This window comes from Lissotriton helveticus, chromosome 7 (assembly GCF_964261635.1).
Source record: "Lissotriton helveticus chromosome 7, aLisHel1.1, whole genome shotgun sequence".
Lineage (NCBI taxonomy): Eukaryota > Metazoa > Chordata > Amphibia > Caudata > Salamandridae > Lissotriton > Lissotriton helveticus.
In genome coordinates, this window is record NC_136068.1 from 181,966,226 (window position 1) to 181,984,515 (window position 18,290).

Sequence of the window (18,290 nt, forward strand, 5' to 3'; positions counted from 1 at the left end):
CCAGAGTACCTGTTTGTTGCTGAGAAGTAGTGTGGGTAATGTCCCAATAAAAGCATTGGAGCACTGCTGAGAAGTGCTGGTACAATCCCTTCCAAATTAAAGAAGCGCAGGTACCGAGTACTCCGTAGTACCTGCCCATTTAAAGCACTACCCAGGGAGGACACACCTTACTACAAGTTATGCACTTGAGAGGACAATTCTGTGCTTTTAATCGAGAACTGTTACACAGTGATTGGTGTCCATGGCCAATGAGGAGCATGAACATCCTTTATACCTGTATTTGTGTACCAAGAAGTTGCAATGTGGGGGTTCATGCTTCTTCTCGTCCTTTCCTTTTGCTGCCACAGAAGAAGCTGTTCAGGTAATCCTCATATTCTACCGCTGCTTCCTGTTTCCTGCCTTGAATTTCGAATGTGTTGGCTTCCTTCAGCTTTTTCTTTTTTGTAGTTTGTGTGTTGTTTCTACCAAGCTTATTGTTGCTTCTGCAAAGCGATCTCCGCTGTCTCTGAGGTGGCCGTGTTTGCACTTTTGGCAAGGCCTTTTGTGGAGAGTAGTATATGCTGTTACGTCTTGTTTCTAGGGCACGTCATTTAGGGGCAGCCCAGTGTTGCAGCGGCTACCCCACGTTTGTGCTTTGGTACCTATGCCGCCGCTCTTGCTACTCCTGGTTTCAGTGGTCATGAAGGTGATTATTCTCTGGTATGCCCAGCCCTTGCACTACTCCTGGCCACTAAGCAGCAAATTGGAGATTGTTGAGTGGCTAAGGCTGGGACAGGGTTTGGTCCATTCAGCTAGGTCATTAGAATTGACAGGGTGCAACATGTCGCATCCGCTACCCCATGGCATTTTAGTGAATTATCATCCGTGATGTTTCTGCACAACTGTGAGCATTTGTAGATCCTGGGTTATGGCCTCTAATACTGAGCTGCGTCCATGGTGCCGTGCCTGCAGAGCTTTGTGTTTTGCGCACAGCTGTACGTGCTGTGCAGTTTGTGCTGAGATCTGTGCTGAATTTTCCCACAAAACTCTGGGAACTTGAAAACGTTACAGATCCCGTGTGAAATGGCAGGCTCTCTTGATGGGTAAACAAGAGAATGTGAAATGGGCGAACTCGCTCAATTTAGTATTGCTCACCAAGGCAAACACTTAGTTCATTTTGGGTTGCACTGCATCTGAGATGAAAGTGAAATGTTTACTCCTTTACTGTGTGTCAAACTTTAGTGACTTAAACCCTGGCAGCCAGTCAAACCACAAATTTAAATTAAGTTTGTTTTCACGTTGAGCAAACTCCTATTTAGTGTCAGTTGATTGTACCAAGAGTTCCATTTTATAAGTAAATACACACAAGTCTTGCTTAATGAGGCATCTGTTTTTTGCCTTGGAAACACCGTACCTTCAGGGTACAATGTCTGAATCTATTGCACAACAAGAGAAGGCGAAAGCAGCCATTATGTTCGTAGGCCCATCCATCCTGTGGTCTGGCGCCACCCATTTTTTGGAGCCTAAAATCACTTGAATGGTGCTATCGCGCAGACCTCGTGACTTAAGTCCATCCCCACCTATATATTCAGTCACCTAACCACCAAAACCCAAGGTCAGTATCTAATCCTCGTTATATAGAGATTTTAATAAACCAGTAAATATCCTGCCAAAAATGTCTCTGGGTTTTTGGGAGATCTCCCTGGCCTGCATTTTAAACCTTTGGTAGATATCAGCTCCCGCTCACAAGGACGAACACTTTACCTTGTCGTAAATAAAATATTTTGGTTTGTGTGCTGTTGTTCAATTCACTTGGTCAAACCGTTTTTCATCCCTTGTACCTGCCATTTCCTTTGAGCTGCAGATATGTTCAAAGTTCTGACCTGTCTAATTTGCTAAAGAAAAAAACACAGCACCATCTATATGACAACCTTATTTTGCCAAATTAGCACAAATTTGGGAGAAAAAAATGTATGGACCACATTGTGTGTAGACTTAGGGATACACCCACACACCCCACCCCCATACACACACAAAGGTGGTAAAAAAAAACCATAATCAGCACACTAGTTATCTGATAACTTTCTGTAGTTGATAAAAGGAGTAAAAAAGACATGCAAAACCCCTTTTATCATTTATGGTCTATTTCGGAGAAGTCTGTCCATGCCAAAAAGGAAAGAGACTCTAGCTCGTCGCTACAGATCACTCTTTTGTACTGTTGAGGACCTTGTAGCGTCAACATGCAGGGCACACACCTAGACAAATGATGTCTAACATGGTGGCTTTAGAGACAAAAACTTTTTATCATGGTTTAACGTTTTCAGAAGACGGAGCCCAACTTCTGAATGGATGTTACAGCATTGGTGTTTTTATAGCTTTCTTGAAAGCTAGCCAAGAAAACAATTACCCAACCTCCATAGGTTTAAAATACAATGAGGTCCCTTCGGTGACGCACTGGAAAAAGATGATCATGTCACTTATTGTAGAAGGACTTTGGGGCACTGTCAGGGCACGAGTTGGGGGTACACGTGGGTGAACGGCGTCCACCCACTTTTTTGACAGGGTGAACGCCGTCCACCGTGGCAAGAACTTGGGACCCACTAATTAATGTGCTGAACTCGTCCTGGTGTCATTTCCAAACACCGGGACACTTTCAGCAGCGCCTGCACTTTGTCTGCTTTCCATCTGCAACAAGCAACAACGTGCAGGTGGGGACTGGGCTTTCTTATTTAAGACTCTTACTGGGCCCATAACAAAGGCCGAATTTGAAGGGTCACCTGGCCTCCTTTTGTTCGAGTCTCTTGGCTGGGAGCAGTCAGAAGCCTCACCTGATCCAAATGAGGAGAGGGGAACCAAAGGCTCACACCTTTTTAGCACGTCACACATACTTAAGAGAGGCAGCTTTTTTCACTTTGTTCAGTCCCTGTTTAGGAGATATACATGCACTGTAAGAATATCAGATGTGTTGGTCTTTCCCAGTATTGCATTTTATAGATCTTACTTCCCCTGAGAAGGCGTTGAAATAATTTTAAGTACCACTATTTTTTCTTGTATAGCCCTACTCATTCCAATGCAGGGTGTCAGAGCGCTTTACATCAACACGTGCATATTACATGTACAATAAAATATATACGTTTCTAAATGAATGTACAAGATATGTTACATAAAACTGGGGGATTGCAAAGTGTAGTAGTCGCATATCATCTTCCATAGCTAACTGTGCTACTATCCTCGCAATGCGCTCGAACATACATATGATAGACCTGCTAAACATATATATGAGGGCTTTAGATCTGATGTCACTTCTTGTGATGCCACTTCCTGTAAAGTCGTGGCTTGTGATGCCACTTTCTATGATGTCTATTCCTGTGATTCAGAGTGTGATGTCATGCGCCGTGATGTCGCGTGCCATGATGTCACACACCATGATGTCGTGATGTCACTTGCATATTGCCAAACTAGGTCAGTCCAGCCACTTCTTTTTTTAGGACTTGTGCCCTGAGCACAGTAGATGCCACGTGTCGCTAAAATCGCCCACATATCCCGTAGATTGCTGTGCAGGACCGCCCCAGTCAGACTCCTGAAAAAAAGTAACCTGCAATCTGTACCCACTCCCTTTTTAGGTCTCGTCCTATTCCATTCTGCAAGGAATGAATAGGACGAGACTATTGGGGCTAAACTAAGAGCTAAACTAAGCTCTGAAAAAAATGCGGTTTTCTAGAAGTGCATGTGGTCTTGTGACCGCGCTTCTATCTGCCTGCCTTGCATCACCACATGAAAGCCACTCACACTTCAAAGGCTCCGCTCCCTGCCCCCCGCCTGCACTTCGCACTCTCAGACTTCCCCTCCCACGGCCGCTGTTCCCATTCACGCGCTCGTTACCATTTGCTCCCGAGCCTCATTTCTCCTCCCCCACCCCTAATCACAGCAATGCCAAGAGCTTGTTTGTAAAAACTTACCTTATTTCAACCCTCCCTCATGTGCTACTTTTCCCTTCTTGCTACCCCGACCCATTCCTTCGCTGTCCACACCTGCATTATGTACAACATGAACAAAATGCATTGGCAGACCCAATGGGTCTCACAAGCAAAACTTATTTACTTTGCCAAGCATTTGTTTCACGTGGGTTTCTGGTTGACATTTAAAGCTCTAGCCGGGCGGCATTTACAAAGACGTGTTTGGTTATTGTATTCCTTCCCCCTCGAAGCGATGAGAGGGGAGATGAAATGAAGCAAATGGAGCCTGGAAAGTTATGTCACCGTTCTCCTTACTATGACAATCTATTCGGGATGTTGAATTGACTATGATTCTACCCGCGGTGCTTGCAAGCTCACCTTGTCTCACGGGAGAAAGAAATCGTCTCACGCGATCCTGACAACGTCGCAGTTCCAATTTGACAAATTAAAGGCAGTCAAATAGATGCATTCGTTTGACCCCCGTGACACCCTGTGAATCATCCAGTCTACTGTCTTGAAAGGTTTGCAGTGTCCGCACGGTTTGCTAGTTAGCCACCAGTCTTTGTTCTACCTCTGCTGGGCGCTCAGTTCGTTCAGAAGGGCATCTGCATTTTGAGCACCGCCATACAAAGGTAACAAAAGTCCAATTAAAGTTTCCGAGAAAGTGAGCCTCTTTTTTGTGTACGCAAATGCACATAGTAATTAGTCCATGAAAACTAACATACCGACCGATCATTCCTCCACCCCCCCCCCCACTCCCACGGCCTTTATTTTCAGCATAATCCGGTTGTATAGGCACATTTGCTAAACAGAGGACTAAAAAGCCCAGAAACATTAAATCGATAGCTAATTTCTGGCCTCCTTAGTTCTACACTCCACGCCACAATTTTAGGGCTCTTCGAATGGAATAGAATAGAGTGAGAGGGAACACAATTGTTTAAATAAAGAACTGGTTGGAGCCAGGTAACATAAGAGCCATTTAAAAGGCACAAACATGTAACCAAGGTCAACACAGCCTTAGGAAAGCAAATCGGTTATACTGAAATACGTAAATCGACCAGAGGTTTCCAGAAGCGACGCAGGAAAGAACAGTGACATCCTTTGGGTATTCCAGTGGCATAACCTATGGATTATAAACCTGAGACACTACATTGAATAGTGTCTAAGTGTCTATCGATTGTAGGAGGCAATTGACTTTCAAGGGTTATATATATAGATATATATATATATATATATATATATCTATATATATATATCCGCATGTCGATATGATGCATTATGGGATGGATAGTTCTGTTGAGGTGCAAGCACGCACTGGGAAGCTGACTTATCAAGTAATGTTCACACACTATGGGCCTTATTTATGAAGGCCTTGCGCTGCCGGTGCGTCACTTTTTCCCATTTTAAAAGTGACACACCGGCGGCGTAAGGACTTCATAAATAAGGCCCTATGTGTTTAGTTGCATTCCCGGAGAAGCGGCGGCCTCATTTACTAGCCAGATGGCTTTCATTTAAACCTGTTATTTTCGGAGATCTCAGAGACTGGGTTGACAGTGAACTTCTCTCTTAAAATGCAGGTCAGAGGCTAATTGCTGATGGAGGGGTTTCCAACGTTCACACATGGTTCACACCGGAGGTTTTACCAAGTGACTTTGGAGGGGATATTTATCGTCACGATTCTTTTTAATGTATTCATAATTTGCAGTTCGTTTTTAGGCATCATGAAATGAGGGTTTTGGCAGAACAAACGCCTATACTATTAATTCACTACCAGGGCAGAGGGCTTGTTTTATTTATTTTGTGAAACAGATAGGCAATTCAAACAGTGATTAATATGCACTATGATATGAATCTAGGTGTCACTCGGTTGGGTTGACACTATGCACAGGAATTTGGCATATGTTTTACATGTTTTTTAGGTCGAGCTATTATATAGCTCTGACATATTGTAGGGGAAACAACACTCTTGAACAAACGCATTCCTCCCAATGCATGTGCGGTATTGAAGTGTGACGCTTCGCCAGCGCGCACTTGGCCTCACTCACACCCCATATGCTCGTTCCCTCCCACTCGCTCACTCCCCTGCTCCCCCCCCACCGACTTGTTTTGCTCTTATCGTTACCTCTTGTTTCGCTTTTATGGTTACCTCTTGCCTGTATCACATCACCTCATTATATATTTTACATTTCTTTCTCCTGCCCCTGTAACTTCTGCCCTTCATTTCTCCATCTTTGCCTTTCCATATTTCCCTTCCTACCAACACTTTCACCTCTAACTTGGGACTCTCATCTGCCTTTCGCCATTTGTTTCTCGCGGTGTCTCTCCCTTTTGCTTCTCTTACCTGTGTTTTTGTTTGTTTCATTTTATTGCTAAGTCACTCTTTTTTTCCTTCTCGTTCTTTTTCCGCTTTGTCTCCCCCGTTCTCTTCTCTCTGTTCCACGCGGTCCCCCTCTCTCTTGCCTTCCTCTCCCTTGCCTTCCTCTCCCTTCACCCTCACCCCAGTGCTCTCTCCACGTCTCTCCCAGCTCACCGCCGTCTCACTGCCAGTCCCACAAGAAGAACGAGGCGGCCCAGGTGATCCAGAGCTGGTGGCGCCGCGCCCAGTTCCACCGGCGTGAATGGCGCCGCGTGTGGGTGCTCTCGCAGTACACCCGGTGCCCCGTACATTAACTCTACAACTGTTAGATGAATATTTCTAACTCTACAGCTTGTTTTTCCTTTTGACTCAAATTGCGAGTTATATAATTTCACTGCTGGGGCTGGATTAAGAGTCTTGCGAACAGGGTATTTATTTAATGCAAATTTATATAGCGCAAACATTACCCGAAGGTGTCAGAGTGCTCCAGAGGTACTCCATTCCAATTGCGATGGCATACCCTCTGCCCCCCTCATTTACAGTTGGGCCGGCAGGTAGTTTTCCAGTGGCAGAGCCAGATGTTAGCTCTTGTTACACTCTCCCCCTGAACCTCTTTCCACAATGTATCGCCTTCCTTCAGGCCGTCATGCCTCAAAGCACAGCGCTCTCCCTAGCGCCTCGCTGCCCCTCCCCACCTCCTCGTCAGCTTCCCTGCCCCCCAACCTTTCCTATCCCTCCTCTCTGCCCCATTCCGTCACAATTTCTCACTCCACTTTTGTTCTGGCGCCACCCAAGATCCCCTCTCCGCACTGCTGCATCTGTAAATTCAACCCCGCCCCCTTCCCTGCCAGGTTTTTCTCCCCTTTCACTTCTGCCCATTTTTAATTATTTAGTTGTGCACGTTTTATATTCAGCATGGCGCCCGCTTTTAATTATTTATTTAGTTGCATGCATTGCTTGTTTAGTGGAGCCAGCTTTTTACAAATTTTTTTGTGTTTGAGCGGCATCCAAGAGCACCTCGCCGCACTGTTTAAACCACCCTTCCCTGTCTGGTTCTCCTCCCCTTGTGCTTCCTGTGACTGCCCATAGTCCCCACAGCTGTTAGCACTCCTACTGTACGGCCACACAACAGCACAGCATCACTCAACGCCACAGCATCGCTCAACGCCACAGCATCGCTCAACGTGACAGCATCACTCAACGCCACAGCATCACGCCACAGCATCACTCAACGCCACAGCACCACTCAACGCCACAGCACCACTCAACGCCACAGCACCACTCAACGCCACAGCACCACTCAACGCCACAGCACCACTCAACGCCACAGCACCACTCAACGCCACAGCACCACTCAACGCCACAGCACCACTCAGCGCCACAGCACCACTGAAGGCCACAGCATCACTCTGTGCAACCATTCAACAACAACTGGTTCTAATATGTTCTCTCAATGTTTCAAGCTTTATTACAAATGTCACAAAAAGATGTTAATATTTCACTTCTGTTCTTGGATTTTCATCACAATAAAATACACTGAACATAATCTTCCCAAAAGTTATTTACAAAAGTTTAAGCTATTGCCATTATAAATTACAATAACTTTTATTTAAGTATTAATTATAAAAATAAATAAAAGCCATTGTTATTTGTAATATCAATACATGTAAGTAATGTAAATACAACACATATTGCATTACAAATGCTATAGGTGTCACGTTTGCGAAAGTTAAAACTATTGGCATTGTAAATGACAAAGCTATTAATTTCACTATTTTCAAAACCAACACATAAATAAAAAATGTCATTTACAATACCAATAGCTCAAACTTTCCTAATGCGAGACCTATTGCATTGCAAATGCTTGTTGCATTAACTGTCTATTGATCTATATAGCTTAAGAAAACTGACAATAACAGATAGGCAGCACATTAGTATGACATACGTCATAGTATGAACTACTTTTTGAGAGAGAACTTGACTATTGAGTTGAATAATAAAGCAGATCCAACTATTTATACCTGCACCCACTCCTTGACTGCAGTGTAATAGCCATACTCTTGTAAGTAGGAGTTAACCTGATGTCAGTAACTGCAAGGAGAGACTACCACTTAAGTGAGCCCCGTTTCAACTGTTAAGGCTGCAGAGATTTTTCTAACAACTGGAGTGGTGTTTCGGGTCCTATCCCAGCCCCAGAAAGTGACAGATTTGACTTCTTGGAGGTTCTTCTTTTAACTGTTCCATATTTCACATAGTTAAATAGAATAACTATTAATAGTGTACGTTCTAGAAGGGACCGTACATTCATTTGTGTATGTTTATGTATTGTTAATGATACACCGTATGTGTTTTTACAAATGTACAACCACCTCCTGTAGTAATCTTTGTTTGCTCAACCATTCCACCCCTGCAAATGCTACTGTGCTGTGCACAGGGTGTCCTTGCTTTTCAGTGGACTGCTATGGCCCCCAGGGTAGCTGGGTGTGGGCCAGCTCTAGCAACAGAGGCCCTTCGTCTCCTTGCCTTGTGCAGGAGAGACATCGGTGCTCCTGGTGGCATTTGTAATGTACATATGTAACAGTAGAGCTAGAATCAACTATGTTGTGCTTGTTTCAGACCGCGTTCTGCCATAAGTGAACTTCATCACCTCATTTCTGTTGCCAAAGACCACCTACATTATTACCTACACTTTATTATGTATTTTGGGCAAGCCACAATGCTTCACCGCTCCCTACATTTCAGGGCCGGCTTCAGGACTGGTGGTGCCCAGGGCAAAAATAATTTTTGGCTCCCCCACACCCCATGACTGCATCCTCGGATTCTCTCACTACCCCAGGGCAAAAGTGCCCCTCATCTCTCCAATAATAAGTTATTGCTAAACACAGCGCCCCCTGTGGTCAGCGCCCAGTGTGGCCGCACCAGTCGCACTGCCCTAAAGCCGGCCCTGCTACATTTACATATTTAACGCTTACTAAGGAGAGCGCAAAGCAAATTACCTATTTTTTTTTTTTATTTTTTTTTACATTTAGAAAAGGCCTCTAATTATATCTCTCGTTACTGGGCAGATATTGATCTATGTATTCTTAGAAGATACCCTTGCTGCGTTACCTACACTCCCAAGGGCTCCCTGCTGTGGGCAAATTCCCACTGCAAATTGTCCCTTTTAGTGTCACTCGCGTATATGCTACTTCTCCCACTGAAGAGAAGTCAGTCGTTCCCACCTAAAAACATTACCCTGGAATCCATAGAGATGAGCCATATTCCTCAGATCTATCTCACAGCCTCTTTACAGTACCATGCGGCGAAACCAATATCTGTTTATAGCAAATGACTCCGGTCTCCCCTGATCTAAGAATAGAATGGCTCAAGCCCAGGGCTCCACCTGGAAGAGCCTTGGAAAGCTGCTTCACAACCTCCCAGCTTGGTCTCTGACTCAATATCTTACGTGTTACTGTACTTCACCCTCTGGCCGTTCTCTCTGTTTACACACAGACAGTCCTGGCTCTTGGAGCCTGCAGGCCTTCTGACAGTGGGTATCAGTCATTTGTCATAGGACAATTAAGCTGTAACACCTCACAGCATCTCTGACTCACAAACACTAAAACTACACTTTTCATGCACTCCTTCTCATAGCAACCACTAAATTATGCCTATGCATGGGTACATAAATTATAGATTTATGTGAATCCTGAGGCTTTGTAAACTTAACATCCATCACTATGTACTTTTCTGTGACAGAAACAAATACATGTAATGTGCAGGGAATGGGCAGTTAGCTTATGGCTCCATGGTTTTTCCATTTACGTCATTTCTGTTGTAGAAGGTCCACATTCCTCTCTCACCGCAGTCACATTTTCCAGTTCACTCATTTCCTGCTCATCACTGACATGACGCTCTTGCCTAACTTCTGTCAAACATTCTAGGCATTCAAAGGGCTAAAGCTCTATATGAAAGGCTAGAGATGGTGATCTTTCCTGTTACAACCCCAGAAAGACAGCGTAATCTTTACTACACCACGCCCATCTGTGCTTTAAGACTAGGGCACGTTAAAACGCATGCATTTACAATGCATGCCATTACAACGACCGCGTTGTTGCGCCGCATACCATTACAATGCAAGTTATTACAACAACTTGCTGCGGGGGAGGTGGGAGCTGGAATTTAGAATAGTATAATTTACTATTCCAGCCCCAGTCTGTGAACAGTAGGGAAAGTGTTGAATTTAAAATCCAACGCCTTCTGACCCCTAGGACGACAACTTGCGTTGTAATGGTATGCAATGTAACAACACGGTCATTGTAATGGCATGCGATGTATCAACATCATTGTAAATGATGTTTGCCGTGCTATAATATTGCATTACCGACTCCATAGGATTCACACAGAACTATAGTGTATATGCTTGTTTGGCGTGGAATGTTTGGTAGTATTTGTAGGTTGCCTTGTCATGAGTAAAGCAAGTCCTGCTGTGATACTAGTATGTTTTGCGGTGACTTTAGCACGTGCATGTCTCACTGTGACTGTTGCTTGTCTGGTTATTAGTTTTGCATGGCTTTGTTGTTTTCTTTCCCACCCATTCCATTTTATATTTCCCTTTTCATGTCTTGTGTTTGCACCCATTTTGTTGTTCTTATCTTATTTATTCTAACTTGCTCATTACTCAATGTGCATTCTCTCTCTTAGGTCTACACCATCTACCTGATCAAATCGGGTACCTTCGACCAATGCCCTGGCATCATCTACCGACGCTACTCGGACTTCGAGAAGCTGAACCGCCGGCTGCGCAGACTTTTCCAGGACGAGATGCACGAGATTGTCTTTCCCCGCAAGCGCATGCGCAAGAACTTTGCCGCCGAAACCATTGTCAAGCGCAGCCGCGCTTTTGAGAACTTCCTGTCCCAGGTGTCCGCCATCCCAGACATCTGCCGGTGTAAAGAGTTCCTGGAGTTCTTCTACCTGCGGGACCTCCAGGTGGCGCAGCGGCTGACGCGCACGGGGCTGTACCGGGAGGCTCTGGCCATGTGGACCAACGCGTGGCACCTGCAGGACAAGCTGGGCGCGAGCGGCGCCGGCAGCCACGTCTTGTTGAACTTAGCCGGGCTCACGGTCTGCCACCAGGAAATGGACCAACTGCCGGAAGCGCAGGAGTTCTGCCAGGAGGCGGTGCAGAGGCTGGAGTCTCAGGACAGGCACCGGATGCTGCCTGCCTTTCTGAGGGCTCACATCCACCTGTCGTGGAAGGTGGGAAAAGACAAGCGCCAGTCGGAGGCAAAACTCCAAAAACTGACAGACTCAGAGGTCGGCAGCCAGAATGGGCCTAGCCTAAAGGAGATTCTCATCAAGGAGGCCTTGAGCTGAGCTCCTGCAGAATTCACTGCTTTACATGACCCTCAGAGACTCCAAGAAACCACAGCTTTGGAATTCGTATACCTGACACCCAACTGTATACCTAATATATGTTTGAACCTCACGTACACTTGTACAAGACATAGCACATAACTTAACTGTAGCTAGGAGTGTTAATTGCCAGTACAGGGTACTAATTCAAACTTTGAAAGCACAGAGCAGTATACTGCAGAGGTATAAATGCGAGCGCAGGCCTATACCTTGAACTTAGACTGAAAAGTCAGCACAAGGTACACTCCAGACTCGTGTACATGCTGCATAGGCCAGTATTTCATATTAAAGTGTAAATGGCAGCAAGGGGCAGTACTTAAGTATGTGAAGAGTAGATACCTACACAGGTTTGCAAGTTTTGTCTTCAATGGTAATCTCCATTTATGACATTGCATTCAGACTCTAGTATGCTAGTTTATGAAGTTACTCCTGACAGTAGGTCCTCTTGGGATGAACAGTGTCCTCTTTCTCACGATTCCCCACTACAGTACATCATTACTATTTTCCAACATATGGCTACCTTAGGGGCAGAAGTAAAAATATGCAAGTACTATATCTAGTGACAACAAAGGTGTTTCTGCGTTTCCAACGCCCCGTATACTTTCTTGCATTGTGCTATCCGTTCTTTTTCCCCACCATCCTAAAGGGGGTCCCTAGCCTTGGGGATCGCTGGTCATCTTCAGGATATTTCTATGAATGTAGTAGACTTACTTTGTAGACCCATCGGACTTCTCTCGAGAGCAAGAAATGCAAAATATTACTCAGTACTGAGATTATCTTGGGGGAATGGACACTCTACTCTCACTCATTGAGAAATGATGGAATAAAGTGAAAGAAGGGCCCAATAATGGCGCCATCCGGTTGCAGGAGGAAGGCGTGAGGGCCAGTGGGCTGCGCATAAGACATGGTCAGTGTACCCCAGAGACCCAGTAAAAATAGAGTATGTGACTGAACCAATAGAACATTTCCAAAGCTTATGCTTGAGCACCTCTTGAATTTAACCTATAAAAACGTATTATAACTCCAGAAGCCTTTATCGAGGCACCTTTTCCAGTCAATTGCTCCATCAGCCAGCTTGATCAGTGTATGTCTCACAACCTATCCCCCAAGTACACCTACAGGATGTTCACACTCCACTATGGAGTTCTGTGTGTGCAGCCAAACTGCTGCTCCAAATTTCCACCCTTTGTTTTCTCACACACACAACTCCATTGCCTTTTCAGTTTATTCATTCTCGTGGTCCCTCTAAGATTATAGCTTTGAATCGGTGAGGGGCCTCTGCCTTCATGCAATGGTGGAAACTGGTGGGTATGACAAGCTGTCCACCACGTTAAGCCCATAGAAATGGAAGGTTTCCACCTGGAGAAACTCGCGGTAGAACTCAAGACGCTGCAGTGTCCAACTGCATCTTCATAAAGGAATACTTTAGGACGAGGAACATTCTCAAGGGACGACTGTCACCCCTTCAAAACTTTCCGTAATACTGTGAGCTTGTCCAGTCAGTTCAGTTCTCTCAAAAAAGGTGCTTTCTTACTGTAAAGCCATCAGAAACCTTCAGTGTTATGGCATGTGGCTACCATTACTAATGTCAAGTTGTCTGTTCTGGCCTAAATGCAAGTGTACGAGTCTTCAATAGGTTCGTGCCCGTCAAGTTATACATGTACAGTCTGTTTTTGCCGACCACAAAGTCTCTACTCAAACAGCCTGCTCTGGTACACTCCTCTCCACAGTGGTCCAAGTGAAGTAGCCAAATATGATTTTGAAGCCAAGGCAAACGCTTCATTGATCTGTGATTTTTCTGGATGACGGCGTGCAATATTTCCAGATTTAGGTGGCCTGAGGGGTTATATTGGGTGCTCAGCAAGGCTAAAGAGAGAGTTGCAGCTTCCGCTGCGTTTCTAAAAAGATAAGGTTGCAAACGTCTACAAATTAAACCCTTTATCTCTGTTCTTTCTCAATTTGGTACATAGGGCACTGGTACAACACTTTCTGAAGCAGAAATATTATGCATTCTTGTTTGCCAGGGTCAGATTGTCACCAGCTCATCAGCTGGGGCGGGCCATGGCAGACTTACTATGGACAGACAGCCCTCCTCCTCAGTAGTCAGCTGAAGACCAGTTTCATCGGGTCATCATCTGGGAGCCTATGTACTTGGTAGCGAAGACATGTTTCTAATTTCTCCAAAGAAATGCAGAATTGATAACACCTCTGTAAGGGTCTTGCTATTCAAGCAGGAAAACACACAATCCATCCAACGATGAAAGCTAGCCTAGGATTTTTGGGACTGCAGTGGACCACATCATGTTAATGTTATATGTATTTGTAGAGCGCAAACTGATACCCGTGGGCATCCTGGCGCTGTAGAGAAGACCTGCTGTGGGTTGAGCCTATGACTAGCTGGTTATTTTCAAAACAACCATGTCTGTTTAGCTAGATGTGGAGAGGAAATGCTTTGCGGGTCCCTTACAGGTGTGAACTGAAATTCAGAATGATTTTCTGGATCATCAACATGTCCAGCCTCCCGCGACTCAATCCATTGGCAATGAGCCATATCTTGCTTGAAGACCGGTGGAGGTGGTCCCTGTACGCTTGATAAGTGAAGCCAGAAGTAGCTTTGACAGAGCAGCTTTACAATATAGATATTTGGTTCCTACAGAGGCTATACTTTATAGCTGGACACAACAAAAAAGGTAAAGAAATTCATAAAGGCACTGCTAAGAGGAAAACGAAAGTGATCCAGGATAGATCAACTTCCAAAATATACACAAAGCCCCTCCATCTGTTGCTGTGCCCATCGCAGAGCAAAAAACTGCTGCACTGGGTGCATTTGTTAAGGGGCCTGCATGGCCTGATGGTTCTCTTGAAGAATCTCATCAAGAATTGTGTTCACTACTGTGAACGTGCCATGGGGAAGGTCCCTCAGCCATGGATGGATGAATGCTGTGCCATGATTCTTCAAGTGTGCAATAGATTTTGGAACTGAGCAGAAGCACAATACTGCAGTTAACACCCCTGCCTTTGTAAATAGGCGGATAATTCAGCTACCTCAACAGTGGAGTGCCCTCTCCCAAGGCGGAGAGAGGTTTTCCACCTCTTTGCTGCACTGCTTGGTTCATCAAGGTAAAACTTAAAACCAAATGAAATGGGAGCAGTTGTGGGACACTTCATTCGATTACAGTATAGAAGCTAGTGGGTTTGGTTTGGCACTGATGGGGAAGACCAGTCACCCTCCCAGGTCCTGTTGTTTGGTCATCGTGTGGCTGGAGAGAGTATTAAGGGAAGCCTGCAAGTGCTAAGCGACCACCACTGAGACTACAGAAATTCACCAGAGAACGATATCATTGTACAAAGTAATCAAAAAGCGTTTTGATGGTCGATTCCCTTCTTGTTCAGCCTGTGAAAAATGGCCCCATAGAGCGCGTGATCATAAAATATTTTTTGTAGTATTTTCAAAATACCTTTTAGGAGCGCTTGGGCTACTCACGAAGGATTTCTTTTGTATTCATTAACCCTGACATAATCAGAAAGGGAGATGTAAGCACAGTAGCCCTTCTAACTACTCACTTTAAAGGTGTTGCTGTGTAATTAATTTTCTCGCGCACCGCACATTCTTTTTGATTTATTTGTCTTAACTGGCCCTTTAAGTGGCCTTGCACAAATGCTGCTTTGGCAGTCAGTTCTCTGAAATCTCTAGGCCTTGTCCTTTCCTGCTTTAAATTCAGCTGCCAAATTTGAAGTTGAGTTATAAATAAATAGTAAAAATGTGTTCAGCTAATGTAGTACCTCCTACTCTTAGATCTTGACCGCCTGCCATTTGCAACAACCCACTCTCCATAGCTGTAACTACGACACAAACATGCTTATTGTGTCGTGGTAGTTGGAACTGATTGCTGATGTGTATAGGGATTGCGCGTGGTGGCAGGACCAGCGTGCCCAGACGGACGCACATGCACCTTTGGTTTCTACCTGTAGGTCTGGCATATTTTTTAGTTCTGTCAACTAGATTGGTCCAGTCTGATGTACATGAAGGGAACTTAAGAAAGAGTAGAGAGACTAATATATGTTTCTGGTGCTGTTCGCCTTAATGGCTTGCTGGGCTTGCACTCCACTGATGTTGTGCAGTTCTCTTAGTGTATCTCCTGCCATAGCTAAAAGTACTGCCTTTGTGGCACCCTAACCTGTATTTCTGGATTCGCCAGTGTTACCACAGTGGCATTACCTTTCTTGAACTATAATCCTCAGAGGTGGTTGCACCAATTCACACCAGATATTACAATCGCTATATCTCACTGCATTATGGCCTGTGGGTCCATCGGATGCTAGTCCATGTAATACCTCCCCCAAGATGACCTCTGCCTTGCACTGGTTTCCCCGATAACTCTATTACCCTTTAACCAGTGGCCCTGATGTTAATGATACCTCGTTGCACTGGTCGCCTTAACCCTTCCTTTGTCCCATATCTTCTGCCACTTTCAATGTTAGCACTTACTCCAGTCCTGACACGGCATAAATGTTGGCATTATTTGCACTAACGACTCCCAAACACTCCAAACTCTGGCTGTATCAATTTCCCACTATCACTAAGCACCTGTTGCACCAAGGCCCTCTGATGCCACACTGCGTGGTGCAGTGGCGGCTGCTCGGGGTCCAAAGTGGTGAGACTGCGGTAGTGGAGGGATACCAAAATAAGCACATACAAAAAATAAAACTTTACCTGTCTCCGTGTTGCTCCTCCCCCGATCCTCGACTCCAGGGCCAGCTGGTGCACCCTGCGCGGGCTCTCAGATGCCTATCCCAGCACTTCTCTCATGCTGGGAATTGTATTCCCAGCATGAGAGAAGCGCTGCTGGGAATAGTCCAGTGCCTGGGAGCCTGTGGCTTTTCTCCACCCGGCTGTACAACACAGCCGGGTGAAGAATTGCTAAGTGCGCATGACTGTTTGGCTGGCCTAAGATGGCCGGCCAAACGGTCATGCTCACTTAGTAGTGCCCATCACCCCTCCTTTCCACTGTTGTCATGCATTGCATGGCCTCGCCCTGCCCTCATATAGGAAATGTTAGAAGTGCTACATTAAGGTGTATGTGTGACTGAAAACATTAGCCTCTGGCATTTCTGTCACTAGTGTCCCAGACATCACATGTAGCTCCACGAAACCAATACCCCAATATGCTCTTTGCACTGATGTTTCCTAGTGATATTACTGGTTGTATTCTCGGGTCTTTGGCATTATATTCCCTAGTGAAAGTGGCACTAATGCCGCTGGGACACCAGTGTCAACAGTTGTTGCACTTGCACTGCCATCTCAATTTAGCACTAGCACCGATCTAACCCACAAACAAATTTCTGAAGCGATTAGGAGTAAAAGGGACTTCACGTATCAAAAAAAAATTATGAAGGGATTGAGAGTAAAAGGGACTTCTCGTATGAAGAGACTGTTAAAATCTATATTTGTATGTTTTTTTGTAAAATGGTTAATACATTCTTGTTAGGAACTGTTGCAGAACCAGCAGGAATTGGAAAGATCACTCAACTCTTGAAACTGCACCTCTGAAAAAGTATTTCTGTCTGAAGGAGTTGAATGTAGTGTGTTTAAGAGGAAGGAGTTGAGGAATGTTCGCTTTTCATACTACCATGTTATTTATTTGAGTGGTGCTAGTTCTGTGATGTATATTGCTGTTCAGGCACTATGTGCCACTTTTCTGTTCCTGGCATCACATTGCCAGCTTCAACGTTAGCCAGTTATTTGTCTAATGGCCATTTTTTGATAACTAAAATATCTTTAGTTTTCCCAGGTGTGTTCTATCCAGGATGCTTCAAGCATTGCTATTGAGAGCCATGTACCAAATGCATAGATATGTACTTTACAAGCAATAAATGTTACTGAATACAATGATCTTTCCAGACCTCCTCCTTGGCTGCTTGGGTTCATACGGCGTTAATTCCTGATTCAAGGCCGATTCTCATCTCCTTTGTATTGTACATCAATGTATATAGGGTCCTCTCTCCCAACCTCAATTTACACCTTTTGGTTTTCTTAAGTAATTACCAAAAACCTGATACTTTATGCATCTCCATTATTACATTTCACATCTTCTGTTGTACTCCTTGCAATGTCACAGCTAAGTCCTACAGGGCAACTAATGTTTCTCCCCCAAGTCTGGTAATTGCAAGCATGCATAGGATAAATCTGGCATTAAAGTACATGTATTGCATACACGAGGGCAAATTCAGATAGATAAGCCTGGTTGAGAAACCGATAATCTGTACGGTAACTAAACACAGCAAATAAAAATCTGTTCTTACTCTGGCCTTTCTGTAAATTCCATAGGTGGATGGCAGACTTCCACCTAGCCTCCGTAAATGGCTGCCCTGGAAGCCTTGCTGATGCCAGAACTTCCGGCTGTCCACACTTTACGAAAGCATCCCTGGCCTGGTCCAAGTTTTCAGACCATAAAACTTCCATGCCAACTTCTAAAACTCTGCAGGTCACCTGATTCAGGTTCAAGAGAAACCAATCAAACTTCAGAAGCAACCAGGCTCCTTGTCTTCGGTGGCTGGCATGTATACCACTGATGATGGCAACTCAGCAGCAACCTGATCCA

At 44.9% G+C, this 18,290-nt stretch overlaps 1 protein-coding gene across 1 annotated transcript in view; it reads left to right on the forward strand.

The window, feature by feature from the left end:
• SNX21 (sorting nexin family member 21) overlaps window positions 1–17,578 on the forward strand; it is a 31,770-nt gene extending 14,192 nt beyond the window's left edge. Inside the window, exon 4 of the mRNA XM_078651897.1 lies at window positions 10,975–17,578. Within this exon, the coding sequence (XP_078508023.1) occupies window positions 10,975–11,649 (675 nt within the window). The 3' untranslated portion in view covers window positions 11,650–17,578. The remainder of the gene's footprint in view (window positions 1–10,974) is intronic.
• Window positions 17,579–18,290: the final 712 nt, after the last annotated feature.